Here is a 19,837-nt window from a genome sequence, read left to right as displayed (position 1 = left end):
TGTGGTCAATGTGCCACCCATTGCCACAAATCCCCCTCTGCCTCAGTCTCGTCCCTCCCCCATCGCCCCCTATGTGTGTGTGTGTGTGTGTGTGTGTGTGCGCGCAGAGATGCATCTGAGTTCAGGCACAGCTGGCATCATCATCCTGTAACCTGTTCTGCTCTGGGCGTGTTTGTGAATGCACTCGCATGGAGTACCTGGACAAGGTCAGACAAACACCAGGCAGAACAGTGCAGCCTGCTGGTGTGCTGTGTTGTCATCACCATTCTCTGTGGATGTGCTGCTGGTACAGGATATAAAGGACTTCCATCCTATTTTGGGATTCAAGTGCACGTCTGCGTTCCTGGAGAGAAAGACTTCTTAACCATCTACTCACTAGCGCAGTGCACTCTTGGCCAGTTGGCAGCTATGAAAAGTGTGCCAAAGGACGATATGGGATGCCAGGGCAGAAGAGAAGAGGAATAAGCCGTTGGCGAATTGGTGATATGATCCACAGCCCAGATGGAAAGTTATTGTTTTTGACCAGTTCTGGAAGATTTATTTGGAGTTTTGATTTTTAACTGTTATGGAAAAATATTATCAATCTGCAGCGGACTGAAAAAGTTTTCCCCCTCCTCCCTTCCAGTCTCCTCTGCATCCAGACTCCTGCGGAAGGGACCAACAGAATCCCTCTCCCACCTGGCCGACAAGCACTCAGCTATGTTAAACACATTCGCAAATATGTTGAACGATTTCATGCAGGAGCCACACCATTACATGACGGTCATGTGAATAAGACATTTTTAAAGGGTATAAAAGAAGAATTGCGCGCTCTCGGCGAAGCGCAGCATCAGCACCAGCATCCGATGCGCGTCCCCGCTCCGGTAGAGGCTGCCCGAGATCCCGGGAAGAGGAGTTGGAGCTGCGCGAGTTAAAGTTGGGCTAAAAGGGGGTGGAAGGATGCTGCAGATCAATCTACGATCAAATTAACATAGCCTATGCGGAGAAACGTGTCCTAAGTGAAGGATGACTTGCAAAATACTGAGCACATGCCTCTTATTTTTGGGTTTTCAACATTGCTCATCACGTAAGTCTTGTGAAACAGCAATTGTTCATCTATTATTGGCTGCTACATTATATAATTTTTCAAAGTGTATTTACATGCCTTATCTGCATACTGTTTAGCGTCTGATTTGCTTAAGAAAAAGTTGTTACATTCGGTAATAAGAGGAAAATACCACTGGAGGGCCAAATGTAGCCTGGGGTTTTGGAATCTTTGAAGGGCAACACACGTTGCGATAAAACCAGACAGCCTTAAAACACGGACCATTAATTCTCACTGCTTGTCTCGCCTGGTATAATTTCAGTAAAGCATTGTTTTGTGGCATCTCACAAAAAAAGTGTAGAAGCAAACCGCGTCGGTCCTGCGGAAGGTGCGCGCGGCGATCCCCTTCGCACTGAACTGTCTGCATTGCAGTGCTTTTCAGCACGCAAGTTTCTGCACCGTGTGGGTTCAACTCTCGACTTCTTTGCAAAGCACGATGCTGCTCGAGAGTCTACGGTTGTTTCTGATAGAATCGTCTCCAAATCGCATTGACGGTGTGTGTCGTTCTCGCTGAAAATCCGCTTTTCAAAGTGGCGGTTGAGGGAGCAGGGCTCAGCGTCCTGACCGGGACCAGCCCACTGCAGTACTTTTTTTTTTTTGGGAAGAATGTGTTCCCATCACCTGTCCGTGAAGCCCTGTACACGACGGCCGCGAATTCACCTGGCAGGGAAATCATTACTGCAAGATCACAATGAATCATGTGGTGCGTTTAGCTGGACAGAGGTGGGGCTGTGTTCGGGGCTAATTTGGTTTAGGGAAAAGGTGCCATCACCCCATCTATGGCAGAGCTTGTATGCATACTAATAAGCTTTATGCGTGATGTCAGTGTCAGGATGACCTCAGAGGGTTTTGACTATTTATTAACCCCGTACAGTTGCATTGCATGACTCATTAGTTTTGATGGCAGTGGGCGATCATGGAAGAGGCACGTTTTGTCACCTGACTGCTGGATAGATGTGAAATTTGGGAATAGAAGTGGCAGCCACCACTGTGGATAATTTGTCTAAACAACATACAAGGGATTGTTTAAGATTACAATTGTATACACTTTCTCTGAGTTTTGGTGAAACAAATGCATAACCATGTTTACAGTATTAGTATCTCTTCGGATCCACATAGATACTGCGCACCTTTCTGAGCTCTTTCTGTTCAGTTATTGAAGGGAAACAATATTTCTATCAGGCATTGCGTACTTATTGAAGATATATTAAGTTTTTGGATGAAAAAGGATTAGTTTATGATGCCATGCTGCTGTTTGATAACTACAAGCTCTGCCACATCTATGCTGGTAAGCAAATGGAGCTATCTTGCTGTAGGGTAATGGAATTAAAAAGTGAATGAGCAGCAAAGCTTGTAAACATCATTGGATCACAGAATGCAAACCAGTAAGTGGGGGCCTGTGGGTTTGGCTTCTGGTAGATCCTGCTGGTACTTTATTGCAGGCCAGGCCAACTGTATATCTGCTGTGTGGAAGTGCACAGTGGAACTATGCCAGATTAAAATGGAACCTCAGATCCCAGAGCACAGTGACACAGCCTCGAGAGGAGCTGAGGCTCTGAAAAGTGTGTTTGTTTGCTTCAGAAGAGCGTGATGCATATGCATAAGGAGCAAGTTTATGCTTTGTGCATTCTGTCATGGTTAGCAGCCCAAGCAGCAGGAGACCGACTGCTTGGTCCATGTGAGGGGAATGGATATCTAGAAAGAGGGGTGTGCTGCTCTGTGTGGAGCTTAGCTGTTTTGTTCTCTAAGACAGAAAAATGAAGCTGTTTGAGATCTGAGTTTAAGTCATAATGTGATTCTGATGTGCCGCAGTATTTGTGTTTTTATCCCTGGCACTAGTCAGACACCACCCGCTGTGATGCCTGCCAAGGTATGAATGATTTATTGAAACGCCTTGAACAGAACATGCTATATTTCTCTCTTTCTATGTGCTGTTCTGTTGCAGTGTGTTTTGATATAATATTGACAGACATCTGCATTCAGCTGCACACATACAAGGCTGGTGTCTGAATCCTCAGCCGCCACGCATCACAGGCCAGTGACAGCCAGAGGAGGTGCCTCTCTGCATACTGTATGTAAGCAGCAGTCATGATGTGTCAGCCCAGATAGAGCGGCCTACACTTATAGCAGACTGATGATTCAGCAAGTGTGGTGCGAGAGCCCTACAGAGACGCACTGTTTATCACAGCCCCTTAATGATAAATGGAGAAAAAGACAACTCTGTGTGGTGCAGAGAAGAGAAGGTGGGGGCGGGAATGCAGGATCATAAGGAGAGGGGTGAAAACCTGGTGACTGGATGCTCTGCGCAGCTTTCAGGTACAGTACACTTTAGCTGCTGCAACATGACAACGCCCACTTGGGGAGGGAGAGAGAGGCAGAGAAGGAAAAAATAGCAAGATGATGATTAGGGAGAGTATGAGGTAATGGGACGCGGTAAGAGCAAGCAAAAGCTTTTCGGAGTTGGAATGCAGACAAAGAACGAAGAGTGAGAGCGAGGGAAAGGAAGGGCGACGTTGAATAGGTGGGGGGGTAGAGTGCGTGACAGTCTCTCTACATGGAGGAGCTGAGGAGCTGAGTGGCCTGGGTTAACCTGCTGTAGTCTGAGATGGAGCTGCTCTCCAAATTTAAAGTTAAATTCCTTTCCTTTTACTACTAATTGAGGAATTAAAACAAATCAATAAACACTAAGCCATTAGCAGCAAATGAACTTTGCCCGTGTAACTGCAGCACAAAGCTTCTAAATATTTTTTTTCTTTAAAGGCCATTTGAGCAGTGGATCACTTGCAGTGGCTCTCCAGTGTAGTAATGGAGCGATGCACCACAGATCTGTTATTGATCATCCGTAGCATAGCAAAGATTTCTGTGTAATAAAGATGACGAGAGAGCCTCTTTGGGAGGCAGACAGAGGCACAAAGTCAAGGTCACATTTCCCTTGCTCAGCACGTGTCCTCCACCTGAATGTGCAGCGTGTCCTTGTGTGAAAGGTGACAGAACTCATGCTCATGTGACCAGATTAGGCAGAACATGGTGTGATCGTGCTGTATAATGGCTCGTGCATGTTTTATGTCATTTAAAGTAGTGTAAGGCAGTGAAAGCTCTCTACTTGCTAATTTCTGGAGTTTTTGCTTTGATCACTCAGCCCTCTGCTCTTCGACAAAGTTATGTAAAACTGGAAGATTTGCAGTACCATACCGCATCTTGCTCCATCTGCAGCTTGCGTACTTATTCTGGTAAAGTCTCCTGTTTCCAGCCACTGCCTACTGCCTTTTCTCCTGTGCTCTATGACCCCTGTCCTGTAAGAACAGGAATTACAATGCCAGAACTCCTGTGTACCAGTAATCATCTCCAAATGTTTGGAGATGATTATACTGATATGGGAGAGGGAGGAGGAAGGTCACATTGGAGCTGCTTTCATTTACCTTATTTCTATGTTAGTTGGTCCTGTTCATATTCAAATAAAACCCAATTCATCTCTATTTTGTAGCCTATCTATATTAAATCTATTTGTAGTATTGAAAAGCATACCTTGGCACTTAAAATGAGACAGCTCTTGCAGCTCGAGGTGAGAGCATCGTGGCATTATCCTCAGCAACGACACAAGCAAGATTAGGTAGAATTATGGTCAGTGTTAATAGCTGTGGGCTGGGGAGTGCGGCTGAGCAGATGGGTGATGGTCCTATCAGTCGCATAACCACATGCAGAATAGCAACTCAACAAGACAAAGTAAGAGTCTCAGCTTGATTACAACTTTGCTGCCCGTGAAACTGCACACATTTTTTCAAGAAATTACAGAAATAAACAGACAGTCTCACACACACGGACACTCACTCACCCACAAAGACATTCATGTGATGCTGAATCATTCACTCTGCGACGCTGAACAACAGCAGATCAATGCTCTTTTGGGGATTGTGCTTTACTGTGGAGTGCTGTATGAATCTGGGACTTCATTATCTGTATACCTTCAGCAGTAGAAAGACTAAACATGTTTGTGCTATGCTTTGAATTTAATTGGATTGATCCAGTTCAAATGGCATTTTATGTCTCATGGAGCATGCACTAGCCTCTAATTAAACTCCAAATGGTCTTTTCTTATCAAGCTGTGCAGCTGTGCCAGTCTTTGTTGCCCAGAACTGTAGAATTCTGAAGCGATGTGTGAGTGCTGCATTATGAGAAGTCCCTCTTAATAACTCCTGACCTTGGTGTCTTCCTTATTATCACTGCAGGAGAATGTGTTGATCCGCTGGTCTCTGGGCTCTATGCCTCCAACTTCCTGGCCTCCTCCAGATATAACTTTCTTTATTCTGCCAATTTTGCCAAACTGTATGGTAAGTTACTAATTGCAGTGCTTAATTCATCCATGATTTCATCCCTCAAACTGTATGAATCACCCTAAAAATCTAACGCTCCTCTTTCTTCCCCTCAGGCAGCAGTGGTTGGTCCCCATCTCCCAGGGACAGACAGCCATGGCTGCAGATAGACCTGGGCAGGAAGTATCGTCTGGTGGCCATAGCCACCCAGGGGACCTTTAACTCATATGACTGGGTCTCCAAGTACACCCTGCTCTACGGAGACCGGCCGGACTCCTGGACGCCGTACATCATGAAAGGAGGCAACTCTGTAGGTGTCACTGATGCAGGATGGTTGGGGTGGGATAAGGGCCATAACAGGGATGAGGCGAGGATTAACTAGTCAGACGTAATCTTTACAGCCGATTCTCCAGTCAGTGGGTGTTCTATTAAATTCATTGTCACTGGCACAGAAGCAAAGACAGCACAGCATATTATCTCTCTCAGCACTGACAAAGCTAATCTCATCATCAGTTCATCTCCAGTCTCTTAATAAGGCGTTAACACCATTGCAGTGACTCAATAACTCTCTCCCCGTCTTTCCCGGTGTAATCTGCAGACTTTGCCTGGGAACTGGAATTATTATCAGGTGAAGAGGAATGTCTTCCATTACGCCTTTACTGCTAAACACATTCGTCTGCTTCCTCTGGCGTGGAACACAGAGAATGGAGGGAAGATCGGTGTGAGGCTGGAGCTGTTCGGCTGCTCTTACGGTAAAAATGAAGGACGTTACACAGGGATTTACTGTCTCTGATTCACATCCAGGGGCCTTCTACGATCCCGGTGCTCAATCCTATTTGATAATATGTCACCAAATATAAGTGCCAGCTATGCTACAATATGTTCCTTGTTAACAAGCTCAGTATCACCTGATTCATAGGATGCTCATACACTAGTTAAATGGCAACTCATCTGAAATGTGTATAATCTTATAGCCTATATAAAAGCTACATAAGACTATGTATACACAGTCTTAACTACATAACATATATTAGGTTACATATAACATCATATGCACATCACATAAAATTTGAGCAATATCTTAAATCTTAATCCTCCACAGTAATTTCAGAAGTTGTAAATCCATTTTGAAATGCTGTCGGCAGATTCCTACGTGCTGCAGTACAACGGGGATGACTCGGTGGTCTACATGTACCCAGAAAAGAGGTCCCGCACACTACATGACCATATTGCCATAAACTTCAAGACTCTGGAGCAGGATGGTCTGCTGTTACACAGTGAGGGGATTCAAGGAGACCTTTTCACTGTGGAGCTCAAGAGAGGCCGCCTTTACCTGCACATCAGCCTAGGTACAGGCTAAGTTGAAAATATTTTGGGCTTACATTTATCATACAGACAGGGCCACAGATGTGCCATAAAGTTGACATTTATGGAAGGGATCTTGTTGCAGAATTTTGGGTAAATACAATATTGATTGATGAGATGATTCAAATGTGTTTTCATTGGTACTTCCTCCTGTCCTTACCCTCTGTTTTCCAGGAAGCAGTGTAATACACAAAGTCGATGGTCGAATCACACTGACCGCCGGCAGCCTTCTCGATAATCTACACTGGCACTATGTCACCATCAAGCGCTATGGTCGACAGGTGAACTTGACAGTGGACAGTCAAACAGTGACAGGCATCTGTAATGGAGAGTTTACACACCTGGATCTGGATTCGCAGGTAGTTATAGTAAAATATGTGGACTGAAGGCTCAGATAAGTAAAGGAAATCATCAATGAGCTGTATGCTGAACACATTTCCTAAAAATGGATTTTAATTACTTTTAATTAAGGCAACCTTATTCATAACAAGCCAGTTAATGAACTAATCTGAATGCTCAAGTCTTAGTTTTTGAATTCATTTACAATGTGACTTCATTTTCTGGTTTATGACTGACTGAGTGCTTTAATACCTTTCTCCTAGTTATATGTAGGGGGCGTCATAGAGAAAAATTTGCCTCACTTGCCCACCATACCAAATTTCCGAGGTTGCCTGGAGAATGTCTTCATCAATGGTATCAACATCATTGACAAAGCTAAGAGACAAGATCCTGACATCCGCATTCCACAAAAGGTAGGGCTTTTTGCAAACCTGTATACAACATCCCAGTAATAATATCACTGTTTCTGATCATCACCATCATAACCATGCTTACAATACAATAACAAGCAGTGGAGTCACCGTGACTGATAAGGTCTGATTTGTCTTTCTTCCCTCAGAAAGCGATGCACTTTGCCTGCAGAGATATTCTGCTCAAACCAATGACTTTTGCGGGGCCCAACAATTACCTGCAGGTACCAGGCTTCTTCAGGAGGCCTCGTATGTTTGTCAAGTTTAAGTTCCGCTCATGGGACTACACAGGGCTGCTAATGTTCACGCGATTTGCTGATGACCTGGGTGCCCTTGAGCTGGGCCTAAGCGAGGGACAGATCAATGTCACTATATTCCAGCCTGGCAAGAAGAAACTCCAGTTTGGTGCAGGTGAGCTCATGCAATTTTCGACCTTGTCAGATGATAAAGGTTTTTGGAAATGCAATTGACAATAAGCTCAGCTTTGCCAACGTAGTTGTTGCAAGGCCTGTCAAGCTTCTTTGTTCTGAACAAAAGCTATGCAGGTACGTTAGAGATGAAGGTGGGAGATTTACTCCTCGAAATATGCAATCTGTTTTTGAACAATTGATCCTTGATTACAGACGGAGGCAGACAACAAAAGCTAACTTCTCATTTCTAGGTGGAGGATTTTGTTGGCTGCAGTGACGACTGTGGTTGATTTTATCAGGTGTAGCTAGCTTGCTAAGCTAATGTTATTGCTATGTTATTGCTGACTTTTTAATCTGTGCAACCGATTCAATACAGGGTCTTAAACTTGTGCTTCATGGCTACATATATGATATCATATATCATTGGACAATCATTGATTGTGGGTGGGGTTTATTTAATAGTCTATTCTGGATAAATGCTGTGGATTGTGCATCTCTGTACTGAGTCTGCTTGTAGAAACATTGCATGACAGGCATTTTCCCAATCTCTAGGATACAGGCTAAATGATGGCTACTGGCATACAGTAGATCTGGCAGCCAGAGACAACCTGCTGACACTCACAATTGATGAGGAGGAAGGTTCTCCACTAAAGATCACCAATCCTTTCACAATTCGGACAGGAGACCGCTACTTCTTTGGAGGTGAGGTGATGACTTTAAACAGTGGTTCACAACGCCAGACATCAACTTACAAATCTGCGCTGTTCAATTCATACTTTTGCTTTCCTGCTCCCAGGGTGTCCAAAAACCAATAACACAGTAAGGAAGTGTGAGACCAAGCTGAACCGTTTCCATGGCTGCATGCAACACATCTTCATAGACAATGAACAGCTTGATATCGACATTATTCTGCAGCGACAGTGGGGCCGCTATGCTGAACTGTTGTTGGGCACATGTGGCATCACTGACAGGTAAGAAATATAACCCAGCGTGCATAAAGCATACACATCTGATAAAACACAGGAAAATTGTGTAAGGAATAGACACATATGGCACTGCAAAAAAATCTTTAATTTGAGTCATTTGAGTCCATAAAGTTACATAGTCCTATAAAGATACACACATTCGTTTAAGTATTCATTATTTCTATATCGTCTTGGCTCTTTTATGGTGTTGTAAAAGAGCCGCGATCTCATTCAAGATATTTGTGAAGCGTTTGTCTCTGAATTGTGAGTCTTTAGAGTGAGACATTTCTGTAGAGCATTTATCACCTTGTGGTAAGTTTTGCCTCATAAAACCTTATCTAAAGGCCCTCAGGGAGAAGCAAATGGCACAGAGAAAGTAGGGAATGCCAAAATGAAACAAAAAAAAATGACACTTTTCACTTTTGGAAGATCAAATACTCAGTATAAGCTCATCTTTTTGTTTACAGATGCACTCCAAATCCATGTGAGCATGAAGGCCGATGCATCCAGTCCTGGGATGACTTTATCTGTCTGTGTGAGAACACAGGCTATAAAGGAGAAGTGTGTCACATGTGTAAGTCCTGGATCGTGGTCTTATCACTATAATAAGTGTTTCTTTACAGTTAATTACACTTGGCCCAAGTCGTATTTCTTCTTTATAATAACAAATTGATCATTTCTCTTGTCAAACAGCGGTTTATAAAGAGTCATGCGAGGCATACAGACTCAGTGGTAAATATTGGTCTGGAAACTACACCATCGATCCTGATCTCAGTGGACCGCTGAAACCATTTGAAGTGTACTGCAAAATGAAGAGTAAGTAATCACTGTCACTCATAAAATACGGCTTCATCAGCAACATGCTCAGTATTAGCTGGATCCTCTGTGGGTTGTTAATGAAAAGTTGGAAAATGAAAAGTCAGGTTGTCATGTTCCCGTAATGAGAAACGTGTACTGAAATTTCATGGGAAATAAAAGGTGTTATGAAACAAGAGAGCTACGCCCAGCTGTTTCTGTGTGTGAAAGTGTGCATCTGCTTAACCAGAAGTCTGTGTCATTTTTCTTACATTATTTCTCCCTCCCTCCCTCTTTTAATATTTAATCACTATGACCATCTGTCATGCCTCTTCACAGCGTACAAAGCTTGGACAGTGATTCTGCATGACAGAGTGGATGGCACCAAGGTGTCCGGGAGTTCAATACACCAGCCGTATATAGGAGATGTCAACTACTGGAACGCTTCCTGGGACGAAGTCACTGCTTTAGCCAACACTTCCATGTACTGTGAGCAGTGGATCGACTACTCCTGCTACAAGTCTCGTCTCCTCAACACCCCCGGTGAGTCAGTTTGTTAAACTGGTAGTGTGCTCATGGAAAACAGGAAAGATAGGAAACTCAAATGGCAGCATTTTGTTTTTGAAACAGATGGAAGACCTTTTGGTTACTGGGTTGGCCGCAACAATGTGAGTCACTATTACTGGGGTGGAACGTTCAGAGAGGTCCAAAAGTGCGGCTGCTCCATCAACCAAACCTGCATCGATCCCAAGTTCCAATGCAACTGTGATGCCGACTATAGACAATGGTGAGTGTGGGATGTGTGGAGCAGGTTCAGCTTGTGTCTGTGACACTGACCATAAAATCTTAACATCCCCGCTGTGGCTCTTCAGGTTCTCAGATAAGGGCTACTTGGACTTTAGAGACCATCTGCCTGTGAGGAGGGTGGTAGTAGGGGATACTAACAGGACCGGCTCAGAGGCACACTTCACCGTCGGTCCCCTGCGCTGCCATGGAGACAGTGAGTTTAATATTATGGAGTGCGTAGTGATTCAGTGTTGTTGAGGGGTTCATAGTTGTTAATATACATGCATATATTTTATTCTGCCCACAGGGAACATCTGGAACACCATAGCCTTTGTCAAGCCCACCTACCTAACCTTCCCCACCTTCACACCTGGCTCTAGTGCCGACATCTCCTTCCACTTCAAAACCTATCGTGACAACTGCGTCTTCCTCGAGAACTCTGATGACCATCTTCGAAACTTCATACGGATAGAGCTGAATAGTGAGTTAACTTGAGCTCTTCTCATATCACTGAGTGATTTATCTAACTATTACTAGAAGTTTTTTTATTTTTCCTTTCTATGTCTTCTTCTTTCCTCTTCCAGCCACCCAAGACCTTGCATTTGTATTTATGGTTGGTGATGGCATCATTAATGTGACACTACACTCCCCTATGCCACTCAATGACAATGAGTGGCACTTTGTTCAAGCTGAGATTAATGTGAAACTGGCCCGGATCAAGGTTGATTATCAGCCCTGGGCAGTTAAACGCTTCCCAGGTCAGACCTTCGTCACCATGAAATTTTCACATCCTCTCCTAGTAGGTAGGTTGCTTGAGGTAACATGGAAATTTGGAATTTAAAACTGTGATGATATGCAGTACATCCAATATGTCCTAAAGTTTGAATGAACACGAATAAGCACTGATAAAAGCCTTGTTTGTGTTAGGTGCAGCCAACCGCACCCTGAGACCTTTCTTGGGCTGCCTTCGAGGGTTACGGATGAACGGTGTTCCCCTTGATTTAGAAGGGAAAGTAAATGAAGAACAGGGCATAAGGAGGAACTGTACTGGAGAGTGTCTCAATGCTACCATACCATGCCGAAACAGCGGCCAGTGTATTGAGGGTTATGCTTCCTATACTTGTGACTGTAACAATACAGCTTTTGATGGCTTTTACTGTCACAAAGGTGAGTTTTTGACTTGAGGCTTCTCCTTCACATAGTAACTGACATCGTCTGCAGCAGTGCTTTGCAACATATCTAGATATCTAATTCCACAATGATCTTTTCAAAGACATCGGAGCTCACTTTGAGATTGGTTCGTGGCTGAGATACAACATACGAAAGAAGCCTATATCAGACGAAGCAGCTTGGGCCAACTGGATCGACCCGCACTACGACAACTTCAGCCTCGGCTACAATGACACGGCGGATGACATAGAGTTCAGTTTCAGCACCGTTCACACGCCAGCTGTGTTGCTGTACATCAGCTCCTTTGTCCAAGACTACATCGCTGTCATCCTCAAGACTGATGGTAAAAGAAGCCTGTCCGAGAATGTGGAGGATGGATTTGTTGATGCAGAATAATATTTAGAGAACAGAAGATTCATTTTATTCACAGTTAGAGAAAGTTGTAGTTGATGCGATGCAGTTATTCAGCAAAACAGTATATGCTGCTGATGTCGTTTTTGTCCTCTCTCCCAACAGGTAGTGTAGATCTGAGGTATAAACTGGGGCTCATAACACACAAGTACCAGCTGACTCACCGAAACCTGGCAGACGGATACCCCCACTATGTTAACATAACCAGACACAACAGAACCATCAAAACCCAGGTTCATGCTCCCACTGCTGTCACTGTGCAAACTCTGATCCTATTTGTTAATTCTGTGGCATAGACTGTATACATAGGAGGACTGAAATTACAAGAAAACAGTGATCCATGAATTTTAACACATAGGAATAAAGGAATAGTTTGATGTCATATGATCTCATATGTGTAGCTGGAGCCAGTAGCCAGCAGCCAGTTAGCTTAGCTTAGTACAAAGGCTGGAAACAGGGGAATCAGTTCCCTTCCTGTAAAGATGAGGTGTATAACTGATCTTGCCTTGCCCACAGGTGGATTACATGGAGCCCATCGTGGAAAAGATAACTTTGGTGGAGGATGCCAGGTTTGATTCTCCAAAGTCCATGTTCCTGGGCAGAGTGATGGGTGAATATCTAATTTACTAGTCATTCCTGAGAACGAGTAGCCTAATATATTCATCTTACCGCCACTGTTATTAATACACTTTTCTGATGTTGTTTCTGTCTGCTCTTTCAGAGGTTGGTGACATTGACTATGACATCCAGAGGCATAACGCTCCAGGCTTCATAGGCTGCATATCTGGGGTGAGATACAACGTTTATGCCCCTTTAAAGGCCTTCTTCCGTCCAAATGAAACAGACCCCCCGGTAACGACACAAGGCTACGTCTCTGAGTCCAACTGTGGTGCTTTCCCTCCTGTCCTGGGTTACGTACCATGGGAGGCAGACCCGTGGTTCACTGGCATAGGTGAGTCTACATGTCCCATAATGCATCAGTACAAAAAGTCAAGACCATTTTGTGTACATCCACTTATGTGTGTATCTCTCCTTTTCAGAGTATTTTTATATCCATGATGACCTGGGCTTGTTTTGGATAACAGGTAAAGGTTTTTCTCTTCTTTAATACTTTAATAGACAAATACTGCATATCTGCCTTGTTTCTGAATTGCTGCATTCAAAAACAAGACCAGTAATGTGACATTTAGCAGTTTATTTGGTTCATTTTGCAGCGCTGCTTCTCTCCCTCATTTCTGTTTTACTCAGTCTTTCGCTCCAGTCCCAGATGACACAAATCATCCGTTTGAAATTCTCTTTCCTTTTTTCCTAAAATCCTCTAATCCTAAATTAGAGCAGGGTTGTCAGATTCCAATATGGGCTTTTGAGTGTTTATTCAAGCGTCTGACTGCAGGCTCAAATTTATTACATGTGGGACAAATCTGAAAAAGAAAACGCAACAACTTATAGAAAAATAAACAACCAGATATTTCTAATACATAAGTATAATATTAAAGACTGTGTTTGATTCCATGCAGTGGGGTCAGATTATCTTTTAGTCAACATGAGTATATGAATAAAATGAAAGTAAGTGAAATTACAGTAGTGCATTAAAGCCATCACTATGAAGACAGTTCCCCAAATCATATTGCAATCACAATAGACAATCATGTAAAAGCAACAAGCAATAGAAAAGGAGGAGATTATGTTCACAGGACAGATAAAAACAATGGAACGATCATAACAAAACTAACATGAATGAGTAGTTATGTCTCTCAACACAGAAATGATGTGTTGCAAAAGCATGAAGCCGAGGCTGAAATTTGACAAATGCGTTTTTCTCTGTCCATCTATGAATTCCTGGAAAGCATCAATATTTAATATATTTCTTCAGTTATTTAATCCCCCTGATAACTCGCACTTTATTACAAGAGGACGTGCAGGGTGTTGAGTCCAGACCACCGATTTGCAGCACAGTATTACGGATGACGGAATGAATTAGAGCAGGTCTCCCTGATGAGCAGGAGAGGCTGGAGTCTCTGGATTAAACTGCAGCACAGAGACTCTCTGCTCTATCCCTGTCTGAGACCTTTACCGGATCAGATATATTTAGTATGCATGGGCCCAGCTTTCAGTTCATCGTTGATAGATGCTTCAGCTTAATAGATCATTCAGATTCAGATGTATTATGCTAATGCAGGATATCAGTGTGTCATTTAAGATTGGTTCACCATTCAGGCATTCCAACAATCGTGCCCCCAGGTTATCAGACATCATCCTTGTCTGATGTACTGCTCAGGATAAAATGGTTATGACTGAGAAATTACAGCACTTACTTCAAATGTAGCTGATAAAACATAATGGTCAATTCTACTGGTGAGCAAATTCTGGCCAATGTTATTGAAGACATATGTTTTCTTCACTTTAAATAACATTTTTTGCCTCCTTGCTGCTATAAGCTCTGTCTTAGGTGCAGTATATCTTTGCAACAGCATCAATGGCACTGACCCATTCTCTATGCCTATTTATTGAAAGTGTGAACCTGAGGGGGCTGAGGCCCTTCCCAGCATGCACTGGCAGAAGGAAACACCAACATTTCACCAGTCTGTTACACACAATGACTGACAAACAAACACCCACAGGCAATTTAATGTCTCCAGTTTACCTGACCTGCATTCGTTGGACTGTGACAGGAAATCTAAGCAAAGGCAGGGGGAACATTAAAGCTACACTGAACTTTTAGTTGTGGAGCAACAGCTTGAACAACTGAGCAGTAATTCTGGTTGTAGCAGCCAAGGATTACAGGCAGCTGGTCTGTGAATACTTACAGTCACAGTCTTATAAAACCTGTGACCACGTGACAAATCTGACTTAACCTTTAAAAATCACATTACCTTTTACCAGCCGAGAAATTTTCCAGCCTCATGCTAAAAGCTCATGCCCTTCATGAGTCCGGATTACTGTAATTCCCTCTTCATAGAACTCCTATCTGAAACCTCTTGCAGAGTGAAGCTAATTCAAAATGCAGCGACATGCGTACTAACCAGGACAAAAACATCACAACACATCGCCCTCATCTTCAGGAACATCCATTGCCTTCCTGAGATCTCGCTCCTGTTGTATAAAGCCTGGCCCCACAGTATATATCAGATTATGCTTTCAATTTACAAACCCAGCAGACCTCTCAGGCTGCCAGGCACCAATTTCCATCATGTCCTGGGAACCTACTGTAAGTCTGGCCAGGCTGCATTCAGTATTTATAAACCAAAATTATGGAATAGCTAATCTGGCATTCTGGCACTTGCACTCACGCTGAGTTCATTTATAATCAACCTCGGAACATTTCTATTCAGTTTAGCACGCTCATGGATTCTTTTCCTGCATTTTAGCATACTCATGATGATGTTGTGTGCATATTTTCTTGTGCTCTTCTTCTTCTTTTCTTTCTGTTCCACTGATATTTGCCCCCCAAAAGCACTTTGAACAGCATTTGTATAAAAAGGTGCTGTACAAATCAACTCCAACAAAAAGAACGAACAGAGAAGGAGCTTTGACTGACGTGGATGTTGGAGGAACATGGGTCTGGCATTTGTCTTATCTAATTGTCATAGATAATATAGATTAGATTTACCAGTTTGGCTGATATAAAGGAACAAAAGTTCAATTTAAACAAGGCCTGTTCCTCATCAGTCTCTGTAAGAACACCTAACTGTGTTTTGTTGCGTATATGCTCATCTGTCTAATTTTATTTCCGTCCCATTGATGTATACCTCACTTTGTTTGACCCAAAAAGCATTTTGAAACTTGCATTAAATGTGCTGTGCAAAAAAACTTGACCAAAAATAATAAGAAAGAAACGGAAGTGTTCAGCCAAGGAGCAGTGGTACTTTGATGGATCAGACAAATGAAAATACCAGAATTTGGCCTTCATAAACAGAAAAACAAAAGAAAAATAGAGCATAGTGCTGGCCAGCATGTGTCAATGACATAAAGCACGTAGCACCAAAGATGTCACAGAAATATAAATTGCAGTATTCAGTCATGATAGACATTGCTAATGTGGCTATCCTGTGTGTAGTTTTGTCTGACTTTAAGAGAACAGACTTGGGTGTTAGAGGAACATTGGTCTGACATTTGACTTATCTAATTGTCAAAGATAACATCAGACCTAAATTCACCGGTTTGGCTGATATAATGGAATAAAAATTCAATTTAAGCAGTGTCTGTTCCTTGTCAGTATCTGTAAGAGCACCTCTTTCCTCATTTTGGTGCAGATTAACTCTAGCTGTGCTATTTTTATCCTTCAGTCATTGTCATCCTGGCACTGCTGCTGCTCTTCGGAGGCCTGTACAGCATCTATGTCTATGCGTATCAGCAGAAGGGCAGCTACCGCACCAATGAACCCAAAAACCTGGAGTCCCCCAGCAGCTCCAGGCCGCTGACCGAGACCCTGAGGAGGGAAAAAAAGAACCTCCCAGAAATTGAAGAGGAGTTCAGGAGCGACTAGCATCACAGGACCTTTGGGACAGTGTGGGAGTGGGTCAGGGTTTGACTGAGGGTTGGGCAGCGGGAAATAGCACTTACAACAACCACAGATACCTGAATTAAGTTTTCTAATTCTTTTGTTCTCTTTTTTTTCATATTTTTGTTCGCGTTTCTTTCTCCAGTCGAGTGGGATCTGATGCCTGGTGCTCTACATAGTTCGTATTTTAGTAAGGGATAAAGTTCACATCGAGCCCCATGTTGCGTGAGTAGCCAACAAGTCTCACACTGTATTGCAGGGTGAATTACTGAAGTGCCTCATCTGAGCAAGCTTGATCTGAATTAACCATAACAGCTTATTCAGATAGGGTTTAGATTAGACACTGTGGGAAGAGGATTTTAAAGGGATGTTTAATTATAGTCGGAACATCAGTTTAGAGTATTCAGGCTTTTCTTTCCAGCCATCTTTGAGACCAATTAAAGCTACTAATATCTTACTGTATAGATTTATCAACATCTAAAATATACCTTTTGGTGACAATCTCTCATGACATCGTGGCTTATAATCCGTCTTGGGTTTGAGCAGTGAGTGCATCCAAGAGCCGGTGAACTAAACCAGTATAACCAAAATCCACATCACTGAAACAGAACTGGTGTTCACTGATAGAAACAACCAACCGAAGAGAGAACGTACTGACAAGCATGGAGCTGTGAGATCTTAAGCTTTGAGATGATACATATAAAGATTGTTCAAGGTATATACGCTTATATTTGTTGTATTGCAGCCTATAACAGTGCATTACCTATACAGAATGGCACATGTAAGTGGTTGAGATTTGCCATAGTGTCAGTAGATAGCAGCTTTGCCGATCACAGTATGCTCAGATTCCTAACACATCCTCAGCCATGGAGGAAATGACAGTGTGACGATACGTATGTACCTCTAAGTGTGAGAGCGAACAGGCTGTCGGTGTGCTGCAGAATCCAAACAAAAGTTGAGGTGATGAAACCCGCCAGGGACAGAGTGACCTAAATATCCAAGTTCTCATTCCTTCTGTCTTACTTCTGGTTGCTTATATTATGGTCAAGCTGCCAATAGCGCGGTGCTACAGGGTGTTTGACCTGGCAGACATCTCTAACGACGTTATTACAAAAGAACCGGTCTTCTCACAATCCTTTCACCCCCAATAATAAGCATCTTTCAGGAAACAGCTGCTTCCAATGGCCATGTGGAGAAGAGCACGTGTAAACACACATGCACACACATAATAACATATGTACAGAGGACCACAAGGGTGTAAATGCTAATCTTTTACTTCTAACTCATACTGCTTGAATATTTTTGCATAATGCTGTAGGACAGTAGCCAAACACGCTGTCATCACTGCTGCTGCTTGTTTAGCCGCTTTCAGTGGAAAATATGAAAACTCATAGTCCAATGAAATTTCCTCCTCTGGTAAGATGAAATTTTGTTTGATGTGTGGTGCAACCAAAGCTTAGGGCTACCATCACTCACTGCAGCTCTCCTTGATACTAAAGCACTATCGTGTATGTGGAAAAAAATGGGAAAAATGAAAACATTTGTAACATATTAGCTATGCATTTGTAGAGCATGATGGCACTTTGCAGTAAGATGCAATAATATGAGCTTCTATCAGCCACCAATGATGTTAATGTCTCAGTTTAATTTGCAGATGCACAATAGCAAGTAGGATGTAATGAGTGTATACGTGAATATATGAATAATGTGTTAAGCGACTTTTTTATTCCTATGGTTTGTATGAAGCAACTTAAAAACAGTTCAATGGAGTACTTTGAATGTAAATCCTCTGACTCTGTAATGTATGAGCAGACCCTGCAGTGAAGACTGATATTTTCATTGTAGGCTGCTTAGCATTGAAAGTAAAATTACTCATGGTAGCTTTTAAGACTGCTCAGGATAAAGAAAGTACAGTCCTTGTTCTCTGTAGCACTAATACGCCTCCAAAACTCAACATAGTTGATTTCTTCCATTACAGATGGGCAAAACTGTGCGAAATTGTACAGTGAAAGGGTGTACAGTAGATGTAAAAACTGCAAATACTAAGAAGAACTGGCATTTAAAGGCTATATTTTTAAGAATACTGTCATGACATGAGTGATAATGAAAGCAAGCAAACTGAGTGAAGCTGTTAGTTTGTGATCGACGCAGAGAATAGTTTGTGTTTTTGTGACATGGACAATCACCACTCAAAGTTCATATTAGGCGCAAGCCAACAAACTTGGGTCGAATATGCTTTGATGCCTATTAGGAAAGAGTCGACTTATGTATTATATAAATGTATACACCTCACTGTACTCATTGGTAAATGGACTATAAATATTCAGCCTAGCAGTGTCACTTCATTGCCACTCATTAGTTAATCATGCGTGGTCCCTGGAGCGTGTGTATGTGTGACTGACTTGTTGTTCAGATGTTTGTGTGTTCATAGTTCGCCCACCAAGATACAACCTACAGATGTTCAATAATGACTCTTATTAAAAAACCAAACATGTGCACTGATGCCAACTATCCAACTCCCTTAGTGTAGTGCACCAACAGTAGTACAGTGAGATAGAAACAAGGCCTGGATGTAGCTCAGGGTGGCTCCTCCATGTTCAAGTATCAGGTGTCTGTGAGGTACGATACCAGCACAGTGAATCTGTGCTGAACTATTCCTCAAGTCTCCATCCTGCATCCTAATGATGAAAGCAAGGGTGTGAATAAAAGGGACTAAGACAAAATGGCCAGTAGAGGGAGTAGGTCAGCAGGATGTTGTTGGCTCAGACAGGGTATCTGCTGATTTCACAAAATGTGAGAAAGTGCTGCGTAATGCTTCCTGGAGTTAAACCGAAGATCCAAATAAAAAAATATTCAAAGGAGCACAAAGTTGAATTGAGGTTTATTAAGTCATGTGCATGCGATGCTGCTCTGAGTTCTATGAGCAGCTATTAAAGAGATTTTAATACTTATAAAGACTTTTTCATACTTTCTATGAAACTGGAGATACCCTGTCAACGATGATATCATTCATGAAACCAGATCATAAAGCACCAGTGAGAAGCAGACAGGTTAGACTTCTCTGCACCGTCAAACTGAATCCTTCTGCAACAGGAACCAGAAATGATCATCACAGTTGTGTTTGTGATCACACTGAAATTTTTCTGTTCTTCAGTACATGCGATTTTCTTTTGTAATACGTTCACTGTAAATGACCATGACTGTGTAAATCAAAGCCAAACTGTCACAATAAAAGACGCTTGAAGAAAACATAAGCTGTGTATTGGTGTCATTGTACGGTGACGGTTAACA

General features: G+C 42.6%; 1 protein-coding gene across 1 annotated transcript; it reads left to right on the top strand.

Annotated features, from left to right (window-relative positions):
* Positions 1–415: 415 nt before the first annotated feature.
* Positions 416–19,800, top strand: cntnap1 (contactin associated protein 1). Its single transcript, XM_076752477.1, has 24 exons — positions 416–1,066; positions 5,311–5,412; positions 5,511–5,704; positions 5,993–6,146; positions 6,540–6,743; positions 6,934–7,118; positions 7,362–7,511; positions 7,658–7,919; positions 8,471–8,620; positions 8,715–8,889; positions 9,351–9,457; positions 9,577–9,699; positions 10,018–10,221; positions 10,309–10,465; positions 10,551–10,678; positions 10,772–10,945; positions 11,049–11,267; positions 11,392–11,631; positions 11,738–11,977; positions 12,151–12,278; positions 12,562–12,655; positions 12,767–12,997; positions 13,086–13,130; positions 16,332–19,800. The coding sequence occupies exons 1-24, from the start codon at positions 1,006–1,008 to the stop codon at positions 16,529–16,531; spliced, it is 3,927 nt and encodes a 1,308-aa protein (XP_076608592.1). The 5' UTR covers positions 416–1,005; the 3' UTR covers positions 16,532–19,800.
* The last annotated feature ends 37 nt before the right edge of the window (positions 19,801–19,837 follow it).

Source organism: Chaetodon auriga, chromosome 16 (assembly GCF_051107435.1).
Source record: "Chaetodon auriga isolate fChaAug3 chromosome 16, fChaAug3.hap1, whole genome shotgun sequence".
In the NCBI taxonomy this organism is placed as follows: domain Eukaryota; kingdom Metazoa; phylum Chordata; class Actinopteri; order Chaetodontiformes; family Chaetodontidae; genus Chaetodon; species Chaetodon auriga.
This window is presented reverse-complemented; position numbering and strand designations above follow the sequence as displayed.

Coding starts and splice junctions, on each gene's coding strand:
- cntnap1 (XM_076752477.1), top strand. CDS start 1,006: ATGACTTGCAAAATACTGAGCACATGCCTCTTATTTTTGGGTTTTCAA. Junction 5,413..5,510: donor CAATTTTGCCAAACTGTATG/GTAAGTTACTAA, acceptor TCTTCCCCTCAG/GCAGCAGTGGTTGGTCCCCA. Junction 13,131..16,331: donor GGGCTTGTTTTGGATAACAG/GTAAAGGTTTTT, acceptor TTTATCCTTCAG/TCATTGTCATCCTGGCACTG.